Genomic DNA, 20,630 nt, shown 5'->3' with positions numbered 1-20,630 from the left:
TTGTGAATTTAGGGATGCTAAATCTCTCTCTAGCCTGAAATTGCACTGTTAAAGTCCTCAGAATTCTCAGTATATTAATTTTGTTCTTTTTGTACTATGAATATATATTAATATATATTCTGTGTTGTTTATTCTGCTGGTGAAACTGGGAATTTCCTCAAATCCTCATGTTTTGTGTCTGTGGAATATACATTTTCTATCCAGGCAGCAACTCTATAATCTGGACAATTGATCATGGGTCTTAGTGCTCGCCCATGAGTACCTGTCTTTTTATATAAATATATTTGACTCCTAAGAGGCTTTAATCATGGTCATTCATTCAAAATGAGAATGGTTTCAGGTTAGGTATAATCATGATTTGAAGGACTGTGTCTTCAGTCATCTTCTTTTATCACAGGGGAAAAAACCCTCTTATGTGTTATAAGTATTTATATCTCTAGATTGTCTCAGAGAAAATTTCTTAATTCCAAAGTAATCTTTGGAATGATCAGTCATCTGGGCTAGAGGAGTTAATACCATAATGTCAGAAGCAAGGCTTAGTGTCTCTGACATTGTGTGCACTTTTCCCTTGATTTTTTTTTTCAATTTCCAGGGTATCTAAGCACAGCCCATCACTCAACACTGTTTCCTACATGTTGAGCAGACCCTCTGCAATTCACTCCTGTGTGGCTCAGGGATTAAAAGCCATCCTGGTGACATCATGCCATATTCATATGAATGGTATTTCTTTGGCTATATTTGTGTTCTGCAGAGAAAACTGGTGACTAAATGCCAATGGATATGTGAGTACAATTGTTACAAGAAAAAGGAGCTGGAAATGTTAAATATCTCAGGTGTGTAACCCAGTTCCAAGTAGTGCACACTGGCACCAGGCCCTGGAGGTTCCACCTGATGAAAATTCCCATTTAAGGAGTGCTGCTCTAAGGTGTAGAGCAAGGTGCATTTCTTTTTATAGGTCAGGTCACTGATTGTTGTTATTAAGTTGACAAAAATGTGTATCTCTTAAAGAAACTCTCATTTATGAGAGTTGTGTCCCAGTAAGGGTGAGCAGCTGGTGTGGAAAAGCACCAGACTGGGAAACAAACAGATTTCTGATTCTGCATTTACTACTACTTTGGTCACTTCTGTGACCTGTGGTGACATTTATCTGTGATATAGTCTCTTTTTGTACTGCATTAATGTTTCTCTGGCAAACCCACTGCATGAGCTGTTGCAATCTAGAATGATTGTTAGGAGCATAGAACATTAGGAAGAAGCTGCCCAGTAAGAGAAGTGAAATATAATATTGGAAACAGTACTACTGTGGGAGAACTGCTTGAGTAAATTGTATTTCCAGGTTAGCAGCAATAATTGCTGTCAACATTATGCCCTTTGCATGTAATTACCTCTTTATTTAAAGCTGGTTTTGTAAAGCTTTTTCTATTCTACATGTTTTTTGATTCAGGCACCTAATGACTCCCCAAGAGCAAGCACACCGTGAACAGATTGGCCCCATTAGTGCAAACTGCATAATAAGATAATATTATAGACTGTTTCACATTAATTTTCCAATTTTTTTTTCCTTTCTTACAGATTCCAAGCAGAAATTGATAGCATTAGGCAGTGTATGGGAGCACACTAATCTGATTTGTCTCTCCCCAAAGATTACAAGCTATACACCGTCTGGCCTGCTTGAACACAATTAACAGATTATATTATATTTTTGCTACATTTATTTTAAAAATATTTTTTGTCATATCAGTATTCACATATAACATTTTAAAAAGAAATCCAGTATTATTTATGTATGTATTTTTAAGAAAAGCAAATTATTTCAGGTAATCAAGAGATTTTGAATACCAACAAGATTTGAAAAATAGAGCAGGTATATTGAAATCCAGGGCATTAAATGCACTCCACCTGATTGCATTTATGTAACATATGCATTAATTCCTGGGTTTTTTCTATTTCTTTGAGTTGGGACTTTTTTTTTTTCTTTTCTCGTACAAAACAGAGAAGTACTGTCTAGTTAAGAGAGTGTAATTTTCAGGAACACTCAAGCCAGCCTTCTTTTATCTGAAACATCCAGTTAGTGCCTTTTATTTTTTACTGTATAGGAAGTTGACTGATTAAAATTAAACACTTTGAATATGGAGGACATTTGCACATTATAATGGGATTGCAATGAGGAAAAACTTCCTGCTTTTGTGTCTCAATCAATCTCCAGCAAGGACAGGGAATTTTTTGTCTTTTCTTATAAAACTGTAGAATATCAAGTATGAGAATAAATGTTTGTCGGAGGAAACAGACGTTCCTTTGAAGAACTAAAAAAGCCACAAAAAACCCCAAACCAGAGATCAGAATAAGACCTGCTGCCCATGTTATTAATAGCACAGAGCTCAAGGAGACAGGAGGACCTGGAATATTTCAATGAGAAGCCCTCAGGTCAGAGTTTTTAGGAAAACTTGCACGACAAGGTCATGCTGGGTTGGATGCTGCAGTTATGTTCTCATCTTTGCAAGCAGACAGAGTTTTCATCTGGTTTGTAGGATGGATTTGAAAGTGGATTGTTGGGATTTTTTGGGTGTTTTTTGGGTTTTTTTCCTTCTCCTTTAGTGTAAATCCTGACAGCACAGGTGAGAGGTCAGAACAATTGAGGGCCGAGAATCTAGAGGAGATATGATGCTGTGTGAGGCTTTCTGTTTGACATGGGGTTATAAATTTAAATGATGAGATTATGCTATTACCTACTTTTTTTACAAAGTAAAATCTAAAATTGATGTGGAATCTGTGGAACATATTTGCTTGAGATCACTGACACTTAAATCTGATTTTGGAAAGAGGCTAAATTTGATATAGCTGCCTTCACTGTGTGAAAGCCACATATGTTAAGTCTCCAAGGTAGAGCCTAAAGTAATAGAGTACTGATCAGCACTGGTAAATCATGAATCAGCCCAGCTTTTATTGATTAAATCTGATGGGTTTGATAAATATGTGATGAATAAAGGCAAAGCCATTTATTTAAGCATATTCCTTGCACATTTTTCAATTTTCTTACAGCTGCCTTGCCCCATTTCAGTTATAAGCCTTTTCTTATTAAGGCAATTCATTGTTAGGATGAAGAAGAAACAATATTATGTGAAAAAATAACATGTTAAAGTGACTTCTCACCCTTGCATATTGATCAAAGCTATCTAAATGCCAAACAGGTGGGACTTCTCTAATCTCATGTAACAGCTAATCCATTTCCTAGACAGAAAAGAAAAAATTGGAATTATTATTATTCTTTTCTATGAACTGAATTAGTGATTTTTTTGTTTTTCAAGTACATCATTAGGACAGGGGGAAGGGGTCTGAGGGTGGGGGACTTTTGATTTCTTAGTGATTGAAAAATTTTCAATATATTCCTGTAATTAAGTATATCCTTAAGGAAATAAGAGGAATTTGTAAATACTCAGTGCGGAATAAAACAACTGTATATATAAAAAGTCAAAATCCTTTAAATTGGTCTGTGTTAAAGATATGCCATGTATATAAACACCGATATATGTATATAAACTACCATGAGGTAGCATTTTTGTTTCTTCTAAAGCATCCATTTCCTATTTAAAGTACCAGGTGAATGATAGATGTATGAATGCAGAAATCTTGGGTTTAATTATTCAAGTTCATGAACAGAAAATCAATGGAAGAGGCGGAATGTCTGTCTTCAAAAGCTCCATTATAGAGTAGAGCCTTGTATCTAAATCAAGAGTGATGTCTGCCTGTAAGTGACTGAAAAGTTCCTTTGTGCTCCCACAGAAACACTTCTTTGCTGTTTAAACTATTGAGCAGCCAAAGTGAACTGCTGACAGATTGTTTTATTATTTTGCTATTCGTGCTAGGTGTAGTTAAAAGCATAGAAAGTTCACTGTCAGGTAGTATCAACACCAACCTACTTCAACAAAGACAGAAAGCATGTAACACATTACTTATTTTACTAAGAAAGATGAATTAGATGAGTGAGAATTTTCCAGGAATTTTCATTTCATAGTTATTGAATATAAGCGAGAGGAAAGTTAGAGTGTGTTCCTTTCCCCTTGAAGTTACTTTTTCCTTTAAAATACAATAAAATAAGATAAAAGGCTTTCTCTGGTTGTGCCTGTATCAATCTGTAGAGATCCTTCAGCCACTGCACAGTGAAAGGAGTAAAGGACTCTGTGAGTCGCAGCCTAAGCACCGGAAGGATGTTTCTTTCTTGGCACCTACCTGTCTGCTAGTGACTCCCAGAGCAGAGTGGTGCATTGCACATCCTGAATTCCCCAGGTCTGTTACTAACAGACTAACAGTAAAAAACTAACAGTAAATTTAGTCTTGTTTTACTATCACAGCCCAGTGGTGCAGAATGAGAGCACAGTGAAAAAAGTAGCAATTATAATCAGCATAACAGCAATTAAATCTTCTCTGCTGAGAGACAGGGCAATAATGGAAAGTGGAGATTTAAGCCTATGCTACAATTCTTTATTCAGTGTGCCTTTTGTCAGCCAGAGTTAGAGCAATTCACTTTTTAGAAACAAAACCCCCTTTAAGGTATTTTAAGTAATGTTTTAGTCTCTTAAAATTGTTGATTCCTACATATTGCTGAGATTTAAAAGCAGTGCTGCTGTAGGAAGTAGTAAAATACCTGATTTTATAGATGCAGGTTATAACTGATGCTAGGTGCACACACAGGAATTAAGGCATTTCTTCAATCAACAGCTCGCAGCCACTTTTCAGCAGATAATTAAAGTCACTTGCTGCCTGAGAGCTGAGTTGGGGTAACCAAATGCTCTAGGTGAGAAGTGGGTTGGAAGGAAATCCACTGTGCACAAACAAATAGCAAACACACAGCACATATCATGCCCTGGAGGCTTTCTTGCCAGTGTAAAAGCAACTTTACAAAAACAAACATGTTTTCAAAATAAATCAGATTTGTTAAAGCTGAATATATTTAATAAAACCACTTCAGAACATACAGTAATTTCTATTGCTTTGGATGGCTTGGTGAGATGGACTTCTGAAGCATTCTTTTATTCATTCAGGGTTACCAGTAATTGCTTTTATTTCATCTACCTTAAGATGTAGCACTTAACTTGGAGAACCAGTAATATATAGATTTAATTCACAATTTCCCAAATCACAAGGCTTTATTTTGCTTTCAGTTAAATTAATTGAAAGCAATACCTTGCATACACCTTCATTTTATGATGAAAATTTTTATTTTCTAAATTGAATTACAATCCTTATGTGAGAATTACAGTAATTGTGCTCCATATTCTGTTATTCAAAGGGCAGCCTCAAGGCAAAGATGAATTTTTTTAAAACACTCTTTGCTTCAAGGTTTTAAAAATTATTTTCTCTCTCATTATTTACGTAATTGTCAAAGCTCAAAGCTTTAATCTTGATGCTTTATTTGTCCTGCACTGTAGCTACATGTGGATTTACTAACAGTAGGGTTCATTATTGCTGGGTTTCTGATATGTATTCCTTTCCTTTCATCACTAATAGGATAGGGTTTTAACTCATAAGTATAATGCTGATGGATATAATGAACAGCTTAATCAGTGGCTTCATCTTTCATCAGTGAGGTAGTCCAGTGACTTGATGTTAATGATAATGAAGTTGCTAGTGAACCTAGAGAAAAACATTAACTGCAGTCATTAAAGAGAGTAAAATTGAATTTGGATTTTAATTCACAATGTTAGTGAATATAACAACTTGTGAGAGGTAGAAAATGCTCTTATCAGACAATATACCCCTTCTAGAACTGTATATGTTTCCAGGGATGTTTTGCATGTGGATCAAAGCAAATACCAACACTCTCCTCGGTAAAAAAATCCAGAAGAATATAACAGAAAATGGTGATGATTCAGTTCATGGCTTTAGTTAATTTTTAATATTTCTAAGTATTGGGATCACTTAAAAACATTAGTCATCTGTATTTCAGAAGGTGTAAGTTTCCTCATTGCTACTTTGGGCATACAAAAGGCAGATACTGGAATTTAAGAAAAATCTTAAATTAATTCAACTTGGAAAATATGATAGAACTGAGTTTTTTTGATTTTGCATTTATGGCTGGGCAGGTGCTGTGTATTATCCTCCCACATGGGACATTCTGGGTGAATCCCAGTGAGGAAGCCAGTTTCACTCACTGAAATCCTCCCTGCCATTCCCACCTTGTTCTCTGACTAAGGGAATGATCTCAGACTCACCTGCCCACTTGCCATGTGCTGTGGGCACGACCCTTTTGTCCCGTGGGCACGGCCCTTGGATCCCGTGGGCACGGCCCCTGGATCCCGTGGGCATGGCCCTTGTGTTCCTTGGGCACGGCCCTTGGGTCCCGTGGGCACGGCCCCTGGATCCCATGGGCACGGCCCTTGGATCCCGTGGGCACGGCCCTTGGATCCCGTGGGCACCCACAGCTGCTTACAGGAATCTCTGCAGCTTCACAGAGAGGAGGGCAAAGATGCAAATAAACAGGATTTAAACTGCATGCAGAAATAGGAAAATCAGCATTTCAGTGCTCCAGCAGTACTGCTTGGGTTGGATTAGGATTTTGGGATGAGTCAGAGGCTGCAGCAGCGCTGGGAGCTGAGAACTCAGCACTTCCCCAGTCTGAGGGAAACAAGGGTCCAAATGCCACTGGAGGAACTGTCTAGCAAATGCAACATAAATTATGACCCAAATGTTTGTTACCACATATTTCCTGTCACTTCACACTTCAGAACAGGTGTAAGCCACAGTCTTCTGGCAAAATTTTATCTTTGCTAATTAAATTCTGCCCTGCTAAACTCCCCCTGTAATTTTAATTGGATTTTGCATTCCTCAATGTATGCCATAAATTGTTGTGTGAGGCCACTTTGTGCTGTTAAATGGCTGCATCTAATTTGTAGCTGGCATACTCCTTAACCCCTAATACATATAATGATAATTTGGGGAGTGATTTAAAATTTACTAATTTTCATAGCTGAAATCCATGAAATCTTCATCAGACAAAGCTCATTCTTGGTTTCTCTCAGTTTTCTCAAGGGATTTTATTTGGCTAAAAACTGTGTTAGAAAATTGCCCCTAGGGAATGTACAGGTAGAATTGCAAAGTGTTTCTTTCTTAAAAAAAAAAAAAAAGAAAAAATCCCATCTTTGTCCATGCTGAGAACTAATTTAAAAAGAAAGTACTGCAGCACAAAGACTGCAAAAGAAACTAAGCTGAAAGATTATTCTCATAAGATAGAAGTCTGGTACTAATAACTGTTTTTCTCTAAGCTTTAGACAAGTTAGCTCTTCATAAGATTATGTATTAATTTACACATAGCATAAATATATAGTTTAAGTAAATTTAGATAAAACTAGAGCCATAAACACTTCTAGTCTACCAAATATGAAGTAATGACAGGTTGAAAGCGAAATTGTTTTCCTTGGATTTTCCTAATGTGTTTCTGAATAATTTTCCTATTTAAGAAGGGCCTTTCTTTGTTGCAATGGGTTTCTACCTTTTCCAAATTTTATTTGATTTTTGCATTTCTATAATTTCAGTCCTAAAACACATCTGACTTTTCCAAACTAGAATGCTTTTTCCCTTGATCACACTGTTTTTTATATGAATGAGTTTTTAATGAAGCCTAGTATTGTAGTGATGGCAAAAGTGGCTGAAAATATGCACCCAGGAAGAGCCAAACAATTTTTCTGATCACCTTTCTGTGTGAAAAACATTTGTTGGTAGATCTCCAGCAGGTGTAAATCCTCATGAATCTATTGATAATCAACCCCATCTGAGCCACTGTCCCTGTGTCATTTCCTTTCATCCAAAATTCTGAGGTTTCTGCGTTACAATCATTCTGAAATATTGAAACACAGTAATTCTGCACAACGCAGGTGATCTAAGTGCAGCTTCTGTATTTCTGCTCACTTAAACAATTATTATCAACAGAGTAAGGGAAAATCCTTTTTCAAAGAAGTTGTCGTTGCTGGACATGCAGCTCTGATGTAAATGCATGGGAATGTTGCCATTATCATGTACAACAATTATACATTTGATAATGACTTATTGTTTTTCCTTTTTCCTAGTACTCATTGTTATTTATATGGAATCTTTCTTGAGATACTTGATATTAAAGTTATATTTGTTTATATTCATAGCTTTATGTATTAGGTAGTGTAATTGTGGTATTTGGAGTGTAATTATGTATTACACATTTTTAAATCTGGATATTCAGAAGGAAATATGGCATATTTTTAAATATATTTTCAGAAAAATGGTGGGTTTTTTTAATGTTTTCTGCTCTTTTAAATTGATTGTTTGCTAGTGTGTCAGCCTCTTTAACTGTTGGTATTACATTAGTTCCGCATCTTCAGCTACCAACCTTCTTCCAAGTGCAGTGATCCTACAGAAAATGTTAACAATATAGAGCTATTTTCTGTATTTAATGGTGCATCAAATAGCTGTAATGGACAGGTCATGAATACATTTGGGTTAGTGAAGAGGACAAAAGTGCAACAGAGATTTTTTTTTTTTTTTTACATTGTAATTAAACTGGCAGAATGCCTTCCATGTGTTCCATTTCATCCAAAATCAAAACAAATAAACAAACCTTGGAAGTAAACTTAGTATTTAATATTATTAGGCCCTTTAACTGCTCTATAGATATTGATGTATTTTGTAATGTAATATTGGAAGTTTTTTTATTGGTGATTTCAGCCATGTGTACAGTAAACTGTACAGAGAGTTCAGGGTGTGTCTGAGGAGGTGTAGAGGTTGTTTAAGCCACCACAACTGAATGTGGGGCATCCTCTCAGAGATCTGCTCCTCTCCATCCTCCACTTGCTGGGTTTCTGGTATTCACCATGTGACCACAGGAATTTGGGCGCTCATTTGGGGATGACCCATTCTTTATGGTCACCTGCATTTCTGTTTGTGGTACTCATGAGTATTTACCATTACTAATGGCCAGGCAGCCCCATCCAGAGCAAGAGTCTAATGAGCCTCCAGGGAGAGCTGCTCCAGTTCATCCCTTTCAGGTTTGTCCTTGGCATGTATCTGTACTGACAATTTTTAAGCAGCACTGCATTATTATGAGTTTGTAGACCTGGAAGGCTTTTGGTTTCCTTGAAGAAAAAGTATCTTATGTTTTCCCTGTTGACTTGGCAACGGTTTTTTGTTTCAATAGCTCTTGATACTTTAAAAAGCAGGAATCAGTCAGTCTGTCTTTCTGTATCTATGCTTGGTACAGGGAAGGAAATGAAAGGATTTCTTAGCTTCCCCACTCTATACACAAATTGGATATTATTACAGATCTTGTGTTCAGGAAAACATTGGGTTTGCATACCTTCCACTTGTCTAACAGCTCTCTGAGATGTTCCAAGTCAGAGGGGCAGTTAAAAGCCACTTGGGACCGGTCAGTTTTTCAGTGTTCCCACTCCTAACTTGTGACAGAATGACATGATAAAACTCAAATGAGAGAGATCACTATCTTCAACTCAATGCCTTCCAAAGATGTTTTGTTTCACGTTTATTCTTTGCCACACAAGAGGCCTTTCATTTTAAGCTTTGGACAAATATTTGCTTTATACAATCACAGTAATAAAATATTTCCTTACAATTATTACAGCATTCACATACTTGTAACATAAACAGGGAACAGCAGTAATTTAATGATGCAAAGCTGGGAGCAGAGAGGACAATAGTTTGATAGCCATGTTTACAAGGTGGCTGTTAGGTACATGCCTCAGGGATGTGTTCCTGGGCACCGAGGATGCTGCAGAGCAGAGGAGGAATCCAATTTTCATATTTATGGTAGCAGAGCTCACTGTACTTTCAGTTTCTTGCTTCTGCACTGAAGCAATATGTTCCCTACAAGTAGCAACTTTTCTGATTCATAAAGCCCACAGACACATACAGGATAACACTTCCAAAGAAAAGACAGAGTTAGAAAATACGAATATAAATGTAGATAATGGCATGTGTGATGCACATAAGCCTTGGGTTGTAAGGATAAGCTGGAAATGAATGTCACTGTGAAGGAAAGGGCAGTTTAAAAAAGGAACAGATAGACACAGGTATGGAATACTGTAGGTTCATCTGAAAATAGTTACATTGGTGTTTTGGTGGGTTGGGGTTTTTTTGTAGCTTGGAGGTGACTTTGACTCATAACTCCTTTAAGAATGATTCTGTGCAGTTGTGTCAGGACTGAATAGTGATTATGGAGCACTACTTATAATATATTCCATTGCTGCATGGTTTATTTTACATTATTGTATTATTCATGTGTTTTTCTCTTAGTTTTTTTCTCAAAAAGGGTATTTATTTCAAAGGCAAGAGAGAGGTGCAGTCCACATGGGGCACTCAGCAAAAATTGTAGTTCTTTAACTTTTGTATTTGAGGCCGATTTCCTTTTATGTATGTTAAAATATTGTACTGGATTCTTCTTAATGAACATTTATATGCAGATATTCCAGCCCAAGAGGCAACCTTATGTAATACATATTTGCATATTGACACAGTTACAATACTAGAGCTAGAGGAAAGCAGAATAAAAGTCAACAGGGTGTTAAAATGTGCTTGCAAGGAAAAGTCCCTTGAAGGCTTGGCATTATCTTGGCTCAGTCACATCTACTTCGTGAAATAGGCATAGCCTCGAGCACTGCCTGGAGTTGCAGCTTAGAAGAAAAGTGAGTGTTAGAAAAGTTACAGACAATTTTGTGAACTTATAAACTTCTAATATGTAGTAATGAAACCTAGTATGGTACATCAATGCAGATCAGAGGCAAATACCAGATACTAAGTAAAAGAGTATATTACCTATAGAGCAGGATTTAATGCAGCTAAAACTTTAAACTTGAATAGAGCAAGTGGACTTTCCTAGTGAAAAAAATGTGGGATGAGGTTTCATCTGCCATGGATTTACAGAAGTAGCTGCTGAATGGTGTGTTTGAGGCTCTCAGGGTCAGTCTCCTGTGCCAGATAAATGCAGAGAGCTGAAGTAGCTTTCATTCTCCTTTGGCCTTGTCCCCATCTCCTATTAAAATGCTTCCAATTCCTGCTACCTGTGCATACCCATCCACAACCATTAGCATCTTGTGACCCACCAAACGACTGTTCTCTGTATGCCATTTCCAAAAGCTGGAGGGATGGGTGTCAAAAGAATTTATTCTGGCCCCTTTCAGCATCCTAGGAAAGTAGCTGGGATACTGCCAACAAACCTGTGCTGTCGTTTCTGATAGAGGTGTCACAACAGAGTTTCCTGCAGGAAAGTCCTCTGTGCCTTGAGGTACACAGCTCCCACTAAAACATTTTGAGGAGGCAGCGATGTGGTTTCTGATACCAACCAAGCTGTGTGAAGGACACAGAAATGTTAAAGGACTATTGCAATTTTTAGAAAATAATGATGTAGTTCTAACAATATCATGGTCTATAATTATAAGTTCCTATAAACTTCATTCACATGGTACTGTATAAATAGTTCTCCACATCAAAGGTAGATGTAATTATCCTTGAAAAACTTGTAGATGACAGAAGACTTATCCAGATAGGAAAGAAAAAGTCCCCAAATCTATACATGTGGATGACTTTAGAAGGAGCATTAATTATAGCTTGCTCATTACTAAAAGAAAATTAATTTCTGCAGGTTCAGGTAAGTGTCTAAACCCAACCATTATTCTACATGTGTAAAAATCTGTGGGGGTTTTTACGTTCTAATGAACATTTCACTCTCAGCAATAGCAGGTTTTAGCATGTTCCTGCTGGACAGTCCAATGTTCCCAAACCTTCATAACCAGATTTTTTACCTAAAAGTAGAAGTAGTTTAGATACTGTGATGTCCTTCAGGCACAGATGGAATAATATTTCAGAATATTACCTCACACTTCATTGCAAGCTAGCATATCATAATGAATATTTTTCTAAATTGAAAAAATGGTACAGCCACAAACAGAAGGGCTTTCTTTTACAAATTGCATTTTTCTCCTTGTGGCCTTGTATTTTTAATACAGCTATGGAATAATTAAGCAGAGTGGAGTATTACTGCAATTTTATAAATAAGGTTAAGGTTGCCAGATGTTGTTCATTTTTCCTCTCTTTTGTTAAATGTACATCAGCATTCAAAATGTAGGCTGGTAGTGGGTTGGAGGAAACTTAGAACATTTGGTCTTACATATCTAAGGTATTAAAAATTGAGCTTGTGGAGATGATGCTTTGCTGATTCATTTGTTTGGATATACCACTCATTTCTATTTCCAGTTTCTTAAATTCTTAAATCAGACAAGAGAGCAAACAACATACACAGTCTTTTTATTAAGTCTTCTCTGAAATACACAGATCGTGAGATTTGTTTGTCTAAGAGAGAACAATATTCCATGGCCTTGATAATTTACAGATTACATATCATTGTTTTGGACAGCAATTTTCCTATGCATAAATGAGTTAATGTAGTCAAATGAGATAAAATATAGGAATCAGCTCAAATCATTAAATACAGGCTGCAGTGAAGAAATTCATGGTAGGGTGCAAATATAAGTATTTGGTGTCCCTACATGATCCTTGTCCTTACTGAAAGGAGAGAGGAGATTTTTGTCATTTACACCCACTCACTTTAGATGTACATTTTACTATAAAAGTTCTGTTCCTGAAATATGGCCTTTCAAAAGTAGAAGACAGTTGCTAATAATTATTGTCAAAGAGCAGAAAAAGTGTTTAGTTTTACACAGAGTTGAGAGTTAAGATGTTTCCATCAATCTTCAAAAATATCTTTTCAGAATGCAGTTGAAAAACTCAGTGTGTCTATATATATATGCATTAAAGTACAAAAAATTGTTCCCTCTGCACCCATGTTGGCTATTTAATATTATGCTAAAAGAACACAGTCCTTTCTATTTGAATAATTGCTTATACATATCCCTCATTTGAAAACACAAAAGAGTTATCATATTTGATTGTGGAGTTGATGAGATTGCCAATGCAAATTTATGGACTTTTTAAAATGATCCAGTTAATATATGAGAGGCATCATCCATTTACTGAATTGTTCAGTTGAACATTTTTAGCCATGTTCATTAAAGTGTGTGCACTTCACTACCATGCTCTTTAAAGTTTGGGTTTGGGTGTGGCAGAAGGGTCAAGCAGACCTTGAGTAGTCTCTGGACATTCTGAGTTCCCTCTTCCATGCAGATGTCCCAGTTCAGCTTTCTGGGACTTGTGTTCTGTCTCTGATTGAGATTAAATCTTGTGAACTAGGGTAAACATTTGTTTTCCTATAAGCAATTTCTGATGCCTGTGTGATGTTTAAGGTATTTTTAAATTATTTTTTATTTAACTTTGAATTTTTTTCATTGATTTAAATGTGGAAGCAAATAGCTATGAATTATGTAGTAAAATCTTCAGTCTTTAAATATAGGAAATAATTTATATTTTCACTTTGTTGATCGTTCTGGGAAAAAAAAAAGCCCATTGCCTGCTTATACCTGATTGCACTTGTCTTTTCTCAATGGTTATTTTCACTTGAGTTCTGTTCATTTTGTGATTTAATGGCATTGAAATAGATCACTTAAGTATTCATGTATTCATTTTTATCCTATTTACATCAGTTCACATTTCAATAGAAATTTATTTCTGCCTAAATGTTGCTTTCCTCAGCAATGATTGGTATCATCTTCATGGCTGCATATTGCAATTTCCTACTGCCTCTTTGAAGCTCTACCATTGTGAGAAGTGAAAGTAAATTTCTTGGGTTTTCTGTGTCACTGACAATAAAATTGAGATTTAAGAAAATAGTTCATTATATTGGGTTTCTTAATATTGAGTTTCAGAGTTTTCTACCATAGTCTACTTTTAATTGCAAATGAAACTAAGCTTCCCACAATCTTTTATGTCTAGGATAGATTTGTCGTGTCTCACATAGTCACTTGTGTGTTCCCTAACTCCTTTTTTTCTGTGGTATGTGTAATAAGGAAATAATAAACTTGACTGCACAAGTCTAATGTATACTAATCTGTTTTTTTCAATTTAAAGATTAAGGGTTTTTTTCTTCATAATTTTAGTAGTAGTGAATGTGAGAAATATGTTTAGCTCTAACGTTATATTGACAACTGTTGCCACCCATGTTTTCCTCACATATGTGCTTAATGTCAGCCATGCTACACTGAAATAACCTTCAAGATGATCCAGACTTAATCAATGTGCTGACATAATGCTGTCAGCCTTATCCTCAGAAAAGGTCACCTGCTAAATGAAGTAAGTGGGTTAGGGAATACAAACTGTGGCAGAAATGGGGGAGAGGATGTTTCTGTGCTGTATAAAACATCATCTAAAGCTGTTTGTTTGCCTACAGAAATCAGATACCCAATTTCCACAGTGATGGAAATCCCTGGACTTTAGCCATTTAAATAAATAAAACTGAGCCAGATGTGTTGTACTTTATTATGTTCTGGGACATATTTAATGCATAAACATGGCGCTTGGTCTGCAGGACAAAAGGATGATGGAAATCGGAAGGAAAAAGATGAAGAGCATCCTTGTGTGCAGGAAGTGGGAAAGATCTGAGCTCCAACCTACCCAGAGAGTGCCCAGCTCTCCCTGGAGCCCCAGAAGGAGCTTGGCTCTGATGCTGGGGCACCCTGTCCGTGCCACTCAGCCACCGTGACCTTCCTGTCACCAGGCACTTCTGCTCCACATGCTCTTTTCTCTGCTGGATGAGGAGCTCCTAGGCTTGCAGGATCTCCACGGTGTTGGATCCAGCAACTTTTTAGATCATTCATCCTGGTGGGAGTAACTGAACTTCTAGAAGCAAAAAGATTGCAAGAAATTGCTGTCTTCCAGGAGATAAAAGGTTTTTGAATATTATTGCATGGATTCAGTTCTCCCTATCTGATTCTGATCTCTCTTTCTTTTCCTAGAAATATTGTAGCAGTGGGAATATATTTATGAAAGCATTTTGCAGGAGGTGCTCTAAAGTATGAATGATTTTCAGTGAAATCTTTAGGGAAAAAAATAAAAATTAAGGAGTTCCACCAGGGTACCTATTCTGTAAGTTACCAGGCTTCCTGTAAGAATCAGCTTGAAGTACCCACATAAAAATTAAACTTGATTCTGCTAATATCATGGAAATCCCACTCTAAGGCTGGAATCAATTTTATCATTTCACTTGTTCATCAAAAGACCTTTTCTTTTTTAAAATAGCTGTATATAGTAATTACAGCATCACATTTCTGTCTCTCTCTTTGACCTACCCTACTCTCCCCAGTAAAGGAGCCATTTATACAACTTGAAGATGATTGTTTTTTGAGAATGTTGCCAATTTAATCTAATAATCAATTGAATTTCACTGCAGTCAGAAAATTGTACATCCTCTTTGTATCCAAATCCTCAGAGCCTTAGGGAAAAAAGCCTTTGAAGTGGAATGTAAGAAGAATTTTAATGTTTTATGTAGAAAGACAGAATTTAGAGGGGAGGAGAAAGAAACAAGTGTGATGTGCTTTTTTTCACTTCAGTTGCTCTGGCACACAAACTCTGGTTTTTCTACTCACCCTTGTATCACCCCACTGGTTTCAGCACCTCATGTCTTATGTTCTCCTCAGCTTTAAACATCTCTGCAAACTCAAAGAAACATTTCTAACTTTCTCTTTCTGGCTATGTTTTTGAATGAATAAGTGAATTGAGTAAGTAAAGGCTGAGGTGATGCAGTGAAACAAGTTTGAGAGATCTGAAAGACTTCTGAATTTCAAAATATGCTTTGCATGTTACTTGGAATTTTATAAGTAATTTTGCTGTTTACTCTGTGTAAATGGAAAGCTGCTGAAGAAAATCTTGAAAAAGGAGGGAGTAGTGGTTCTATGTTTAAAAATAAATTAAATGCATAGATATTGCTACTAAAGCTATTCTACAGTCTATTTTGCAAACAGGATTAATCACTTAATTTAATATTTCTTTACAGTGTTCATCTCATTTTACAGGGCCTGTAGATGTCCAGTTCTTTAATTACTCTGAAAGTCTATGACCTACATTTATATAAATTAATGTATTATGATTGCTAGCTAACAATATTTTGTATTGTTCTAATCAAAACATTCACTTGGGTATAGATATCATACATGAGTTCTCTCCATTTTATTTTGGGAAGCTGCCATATTGTGAGTGACTAGGCAAAGAAAATGCATTTGATAGAAGAAGGAGAAATTAAGTAGCTTGTTACTCATTCCCTAGCTATGAGGCCATAGGTTTTTGTATATAGTAATGTACGTTTGATTTTTTTCCCCAAAAAGTGCCACGTGTATAATGCAACTCTGTTATTCTCCACCAGGTATAGGCTGTTCATCTTTTAAATGGTTGTTTTTTAATAGTATTTATGTCCAGAATATGCCGTCAACTGAGTTCTCATACATTTTTTTATTGGTGAGCAAAAGACAAATACCTCAGGTGATCAAAGGGGTGTGTGCTCCTTGCTTTCACCAAGTCTCCAGACCCACTCAGCAAAAATTTTGAAGCAGCTGAGCAGTGCTTTATCATAATTGCATGCTCTCAATGCTCAGAATCACAGACACAGGTTGTAACTAGAGGAGCAGTTGTTTGGATGAGCTTTAGCAGCTGCAGGTGGGATTCAGACAGTTGCTAACAGGATGCTTTTGTCTCCTGTGCCTCTGGTCAGGGCTGAGGTGGCTCTCCTGAGCTCAGAGGCGATGCAGGACGTGTGCATGTACTGCCCAAGCTCACACAAATGGTTCAGAGCAGAGAGAGGTTAGGACATGGCCTCAGAAATCTCCCTTTGTTTTGGGCACTGTTTTGTGTTTGTCATTTCCTTCTCCCCCCAAAAAAAAAACAACAGCTGCCTTATCTTCAGTCTCCAGGTGCTGCCACAGTGTCAGCAGTGGAGCACTTGAATTCCTACACAGTGCACACCGAAGATGTGTAGATGTAAAATATCTCCAGACTGTCATGTATAAACTGCAGCATTGTGAGGCAGTGAATCCTGATAAATCATGAGTTTTTCAGAAAAATCTGCTTATTTTCTTCCATTGCATGGTGTTTCTGATAATTGTCTTTTGTCTAAATATTTTCATTTTCAGTCAGTAATGTTACAGCTTTTGTTTTAGAAAGAAGAATTTCCTATTTTTGACTTGTCTTGAATAGGCTGGAAAAAAATTGGTGCTTTTATAATTTCTACATGAAAGGGGTTTTATTTTATGTTCTATTAGTTTTTGTTTTTCCTCTACAGTGCTTCGTCATCTGTCATCCCTCAATGCATACAGGATGATAAACTCCCTGTCCGTGTTAATGGCAGTCGAGAATGTTTTGCTTCTCTCAGGATTGGTGCCATATTACCAGGACAATGTATTGATTTGGGTGACTGCCAGTGTGTGATGCATGACAGAAATGAGAAATTGAACTTTCTGAACGTGAAGTAAATCGTGCTGATGATGATGTATAAATGACTGAGGGAAAAGCAATCAATCAGATGCTCTCTGCTGGCAGCAGAGCTACATACAATTTAATATATAGTAAACCAACAGTTGTTTACAGTCTAAATCAAATAGTGTTCTGTGCTAAACTCATATTCTTGCAAAGATTACTTGGAACATTTTTGGGTTTAGTATGCTTTCCTTTCTGCTTTACCAACATGTGGTGTCTGATGATTCAGAAATATTGAACTGCCTCTATTAATTCTTGCTTTTTCTTGTCAAGACCTACAGATTGTTTTTTTTCTAGACTGCTTATTACTACTTTAAATTGGTTGATCTTTAAGTAATTTTAACTTGTAAGTAGAGTTATTTTGAGTCCCAGATACCTGCAGAAAGAGTTTATTATAGCCACAGGTAATTGGACTTTACTGTAAAACATCCACTAGAGATATGAATAGGCCCATTCTCTCTTTTGGCAGATGTTTTGCAGATATTAGACTTATATCCAATTATCTTTGGGTACTCTAGCAGTACACAAGAGCATTCATGTGCAGATGACTGTAATATTCTTTGCTTTCCTTCTCCGCACTCTGAAATGAATGGGATAATTTATTCTCTTTGGAAAGAGAAGTATTTTAATGAAAGCTTAAAGAGACTTCCTGAAATTCTCCTTATTGATAAGTCCTGTCATTCTGGGTCTGTCTCAGGTTATCATTTGCACAATGTAAGACCCTTCAGCAGCAGGGAATTCTGCTCAGTTCTCCCCAAAGCCAGCCAGAGCTGCAGAGTTTGGAATGCTCAGTGTGAACTTTGGGGTGGGAGTTTCCAAGGATTCCTCTCTCCTAAGAAGTTGTCAATGTTTTCTTCAGGATAAGGCTGTGAGAATCCAGGGAGGAGCTGAACTAAGAATTCCTGGTAGAGGAAGATGCTGAAGCATTTGGCAGTCAGCTGGAATGTAAATCCTGGAGATCTCTCGTGTGAACCCTGCTATGATTAGACAGTTCAAGGCTAAACTGTTCATAGGCAGTTCAGCAAAAAAGTTCTTCCAACGGATATTCTAAAAAATACAACCAAATTAAAAGCCATTTGGGCTTTTTATAAACTTTTTTTCTCACATAGAAAAGTGGGGTTTTCCCTGCTGAAACTTATTTTGGCATTTGGGTTTTTTTTTTCAGAAATAAACGAAATAAAAATAAAATACTAATTAATTAGCTGTGAAGTTCAACAGTTTTGTTACCTCAGAATTAAATATATTACCTTGATTAATCCAAGTTCAGTAAATGGTATTAGAACCTGGGACTTGCCATTGGAGGGCAGGGTTGAATATCAGGATATCAGCAAAACTTGACAATATCACAAAAATACTCCCTAAACAGTAATATCAACCTTCCTAAACTCTCTAAGGGTGTTCTTTTATATTCTTCATAACATGAAGTGCAGTAAGTTGCTTTTACATCTCAATATCAGCCAATGTAATTATTCATCTTCATTTTATTTGAGACTTTATTTTATTTTAGATTTTATTCTATTTCTCTCTCTGAAAGCCTAGAGAAAGGCTTGACAAATATGAAGTTGCTAGGCAGGGAAACATAGGTAAACTGTCTGCCTCTTTTCTGAAGACAGACTTGTGACCAGGAAAGTAAAAAAGTCACTTATACAAACTCTGGAATTGCTATCAACATACTATGGGAATGTATCTACCAAAATACTTCTAAAAATTGTGTGTATTAGATAGATTTTTATAGTTGATTCAGTGTTTTTACAGATCATTTGGTTCATGTCTTCAAACTTGTTTGCCTTCTGCTAATGCTGTACACCTGGATTCTACTTGGATTATCAAAAATTGATGATGCACAGGAACAATTTTACAGATTCTATGCATTATTCCTTGAAACTCAGTGGTATTTGAGCACTCTAAAATGGTATTTAGTGTTCAATTTTGTCCTTAGTCTGTGAATGAGGACTTAAAATCAAGGTGTTTTATATATTTATTATCTCAATTTGTAAAAAAGTCATGGTCATTATTCTGTGTTTTAGTTTCAATGACAAAAATCTTTAGATTAATGCATAATGAAACATTAATGAATATTGTATTTCCTGGTTTTGCAATAGATTTATTTCTGATGTCTCATGATCATTTCTGTACACCAACTCTGGAGCACGGAACTTGGCTCAGGTGCCATTTGGGAACACAGATTCCTTTTCCATGGATTTGTTTTATCACTGTGTGAACATGTGCTGTGTTCTGGGGTGTTTTGTTGGGTGGTGGGAATTTTATTTTTCTTTGGTTGATTTCTTGTGGGTGTTTTTTTTGCCACTGATGGGTGGTTGCATCTGCTATAGTTGCTTCCTATGAGGCCTCCTACAAGCCTTACTGAATGTGCCTGTCTTTTACTGCCTTCAAGCCATTTTAGAAAAAGAATTATGCTGTTTTACAACTAAAAACTAAACATTGCCAGTGCTGGTGTTTCAGCTCAGGGACAGAAATTACAGCAAGCTTGTGCTGTTTTATCCAGCCTTGGGATCAGAAGTTACCTTAAGCTGATGTACAGCTGCTATCTCGAGATGGGATGTGTGTAGTCTTAAATTGGTTTTAAAGGTCTGTTTTGTTAATACATTCATGTAATGTATCTTTAAATAAAATAAAAAAAAAACCCAACAAATATTAAAATGCACCTAGGATTGCCTTTTGAAGTTGTATTTGGAATGACCTGTGTCTGTATGTTTATAAATGGCTTAATTTTCGAAATATGTTTTATATGTTTTGAGTAAATGAACTGTTCCCCATGATGTCAGAAGAGATTTGTATCTCACTTGTTTATTTCTGTTTTTATAGATGGCTATACAACAGATGACATTGAGTTTTACTGGCGTGGGGGTGATAATGCAGTCACAGGAGTGACAAAGATCGAACTGCCACAGTTCTCCATTGTGGACTACAAGCTTATCACCAAGAATGTTGTTTTCTCTACAGGTTTGTGGAGGGGAACTTAAAAGGGGAATTATTTTAAAGACTTTTAAAACTGGATTAATTCTCAGTGTGCAGTTGAGGAGCAAAACTTTTAGAAACAGGAATAAAAGAGAGCAGCAGCTGTGAATTTGGAAAGCAGAGCTTCCATAGTGTATAGGGCACCATTCATTAACATCTGTAATCTGGTATATTCAGGGTCATCCAATGAGCTGTATTTTCTGTTTACCTATGAAAACTGATAAAGCTACTTATACACCTCAGTGCCATAAAACCAACCCCAC

General features: G+C 36.5%; 1 protein-coding gene across 2 annotated transcripts in view; it reads left to right on the top strand.

Annotated features, from left to right (window-relative positions):
- The window catches only part of GABRB2 (gamma-aminobutyric acid type A receptor subunit beta2), a 135,561-nt gene that overhangs the window by 92,939 nt on the left and 21,992 nt on the right, over window positions 1-20,630 (top strand). For both annotated transcript variants that reach the window (XM_041488006.1, XM_041488007.1), the window contains exon 6: window positions 20,215-20,352. In XM_041488006.1, the coding sequence (XP_041343940.1) occupies window positions 20,215-20,352 (138 nt within the window). The remainder of the gene's footprint in view (window positions 1-20,214; window positions 20,353-20,630) is intronic.

The sequence above is a fragment of the Pyrgilauda ruficollis genome, unplaced genomic scaffold, assembly GCF_017590135.1.
Source record: "Pyrgilauda ruficollis isolate IOZ18807 unplaced genomic scaffold, ASM1759013v1 scaffold86, whole genome shotgun sequence".
NCBI lineage: Eukaryota > Metazoa > Chordata > Aves > Passeriformes > Passeridae > Pyrgilauda > Pyrgilauda ruficollis.
Note: the sequence above shows the minus strand (reverse complement) of the source record. Positions and strands in the feature narration are given on the sequence as shown.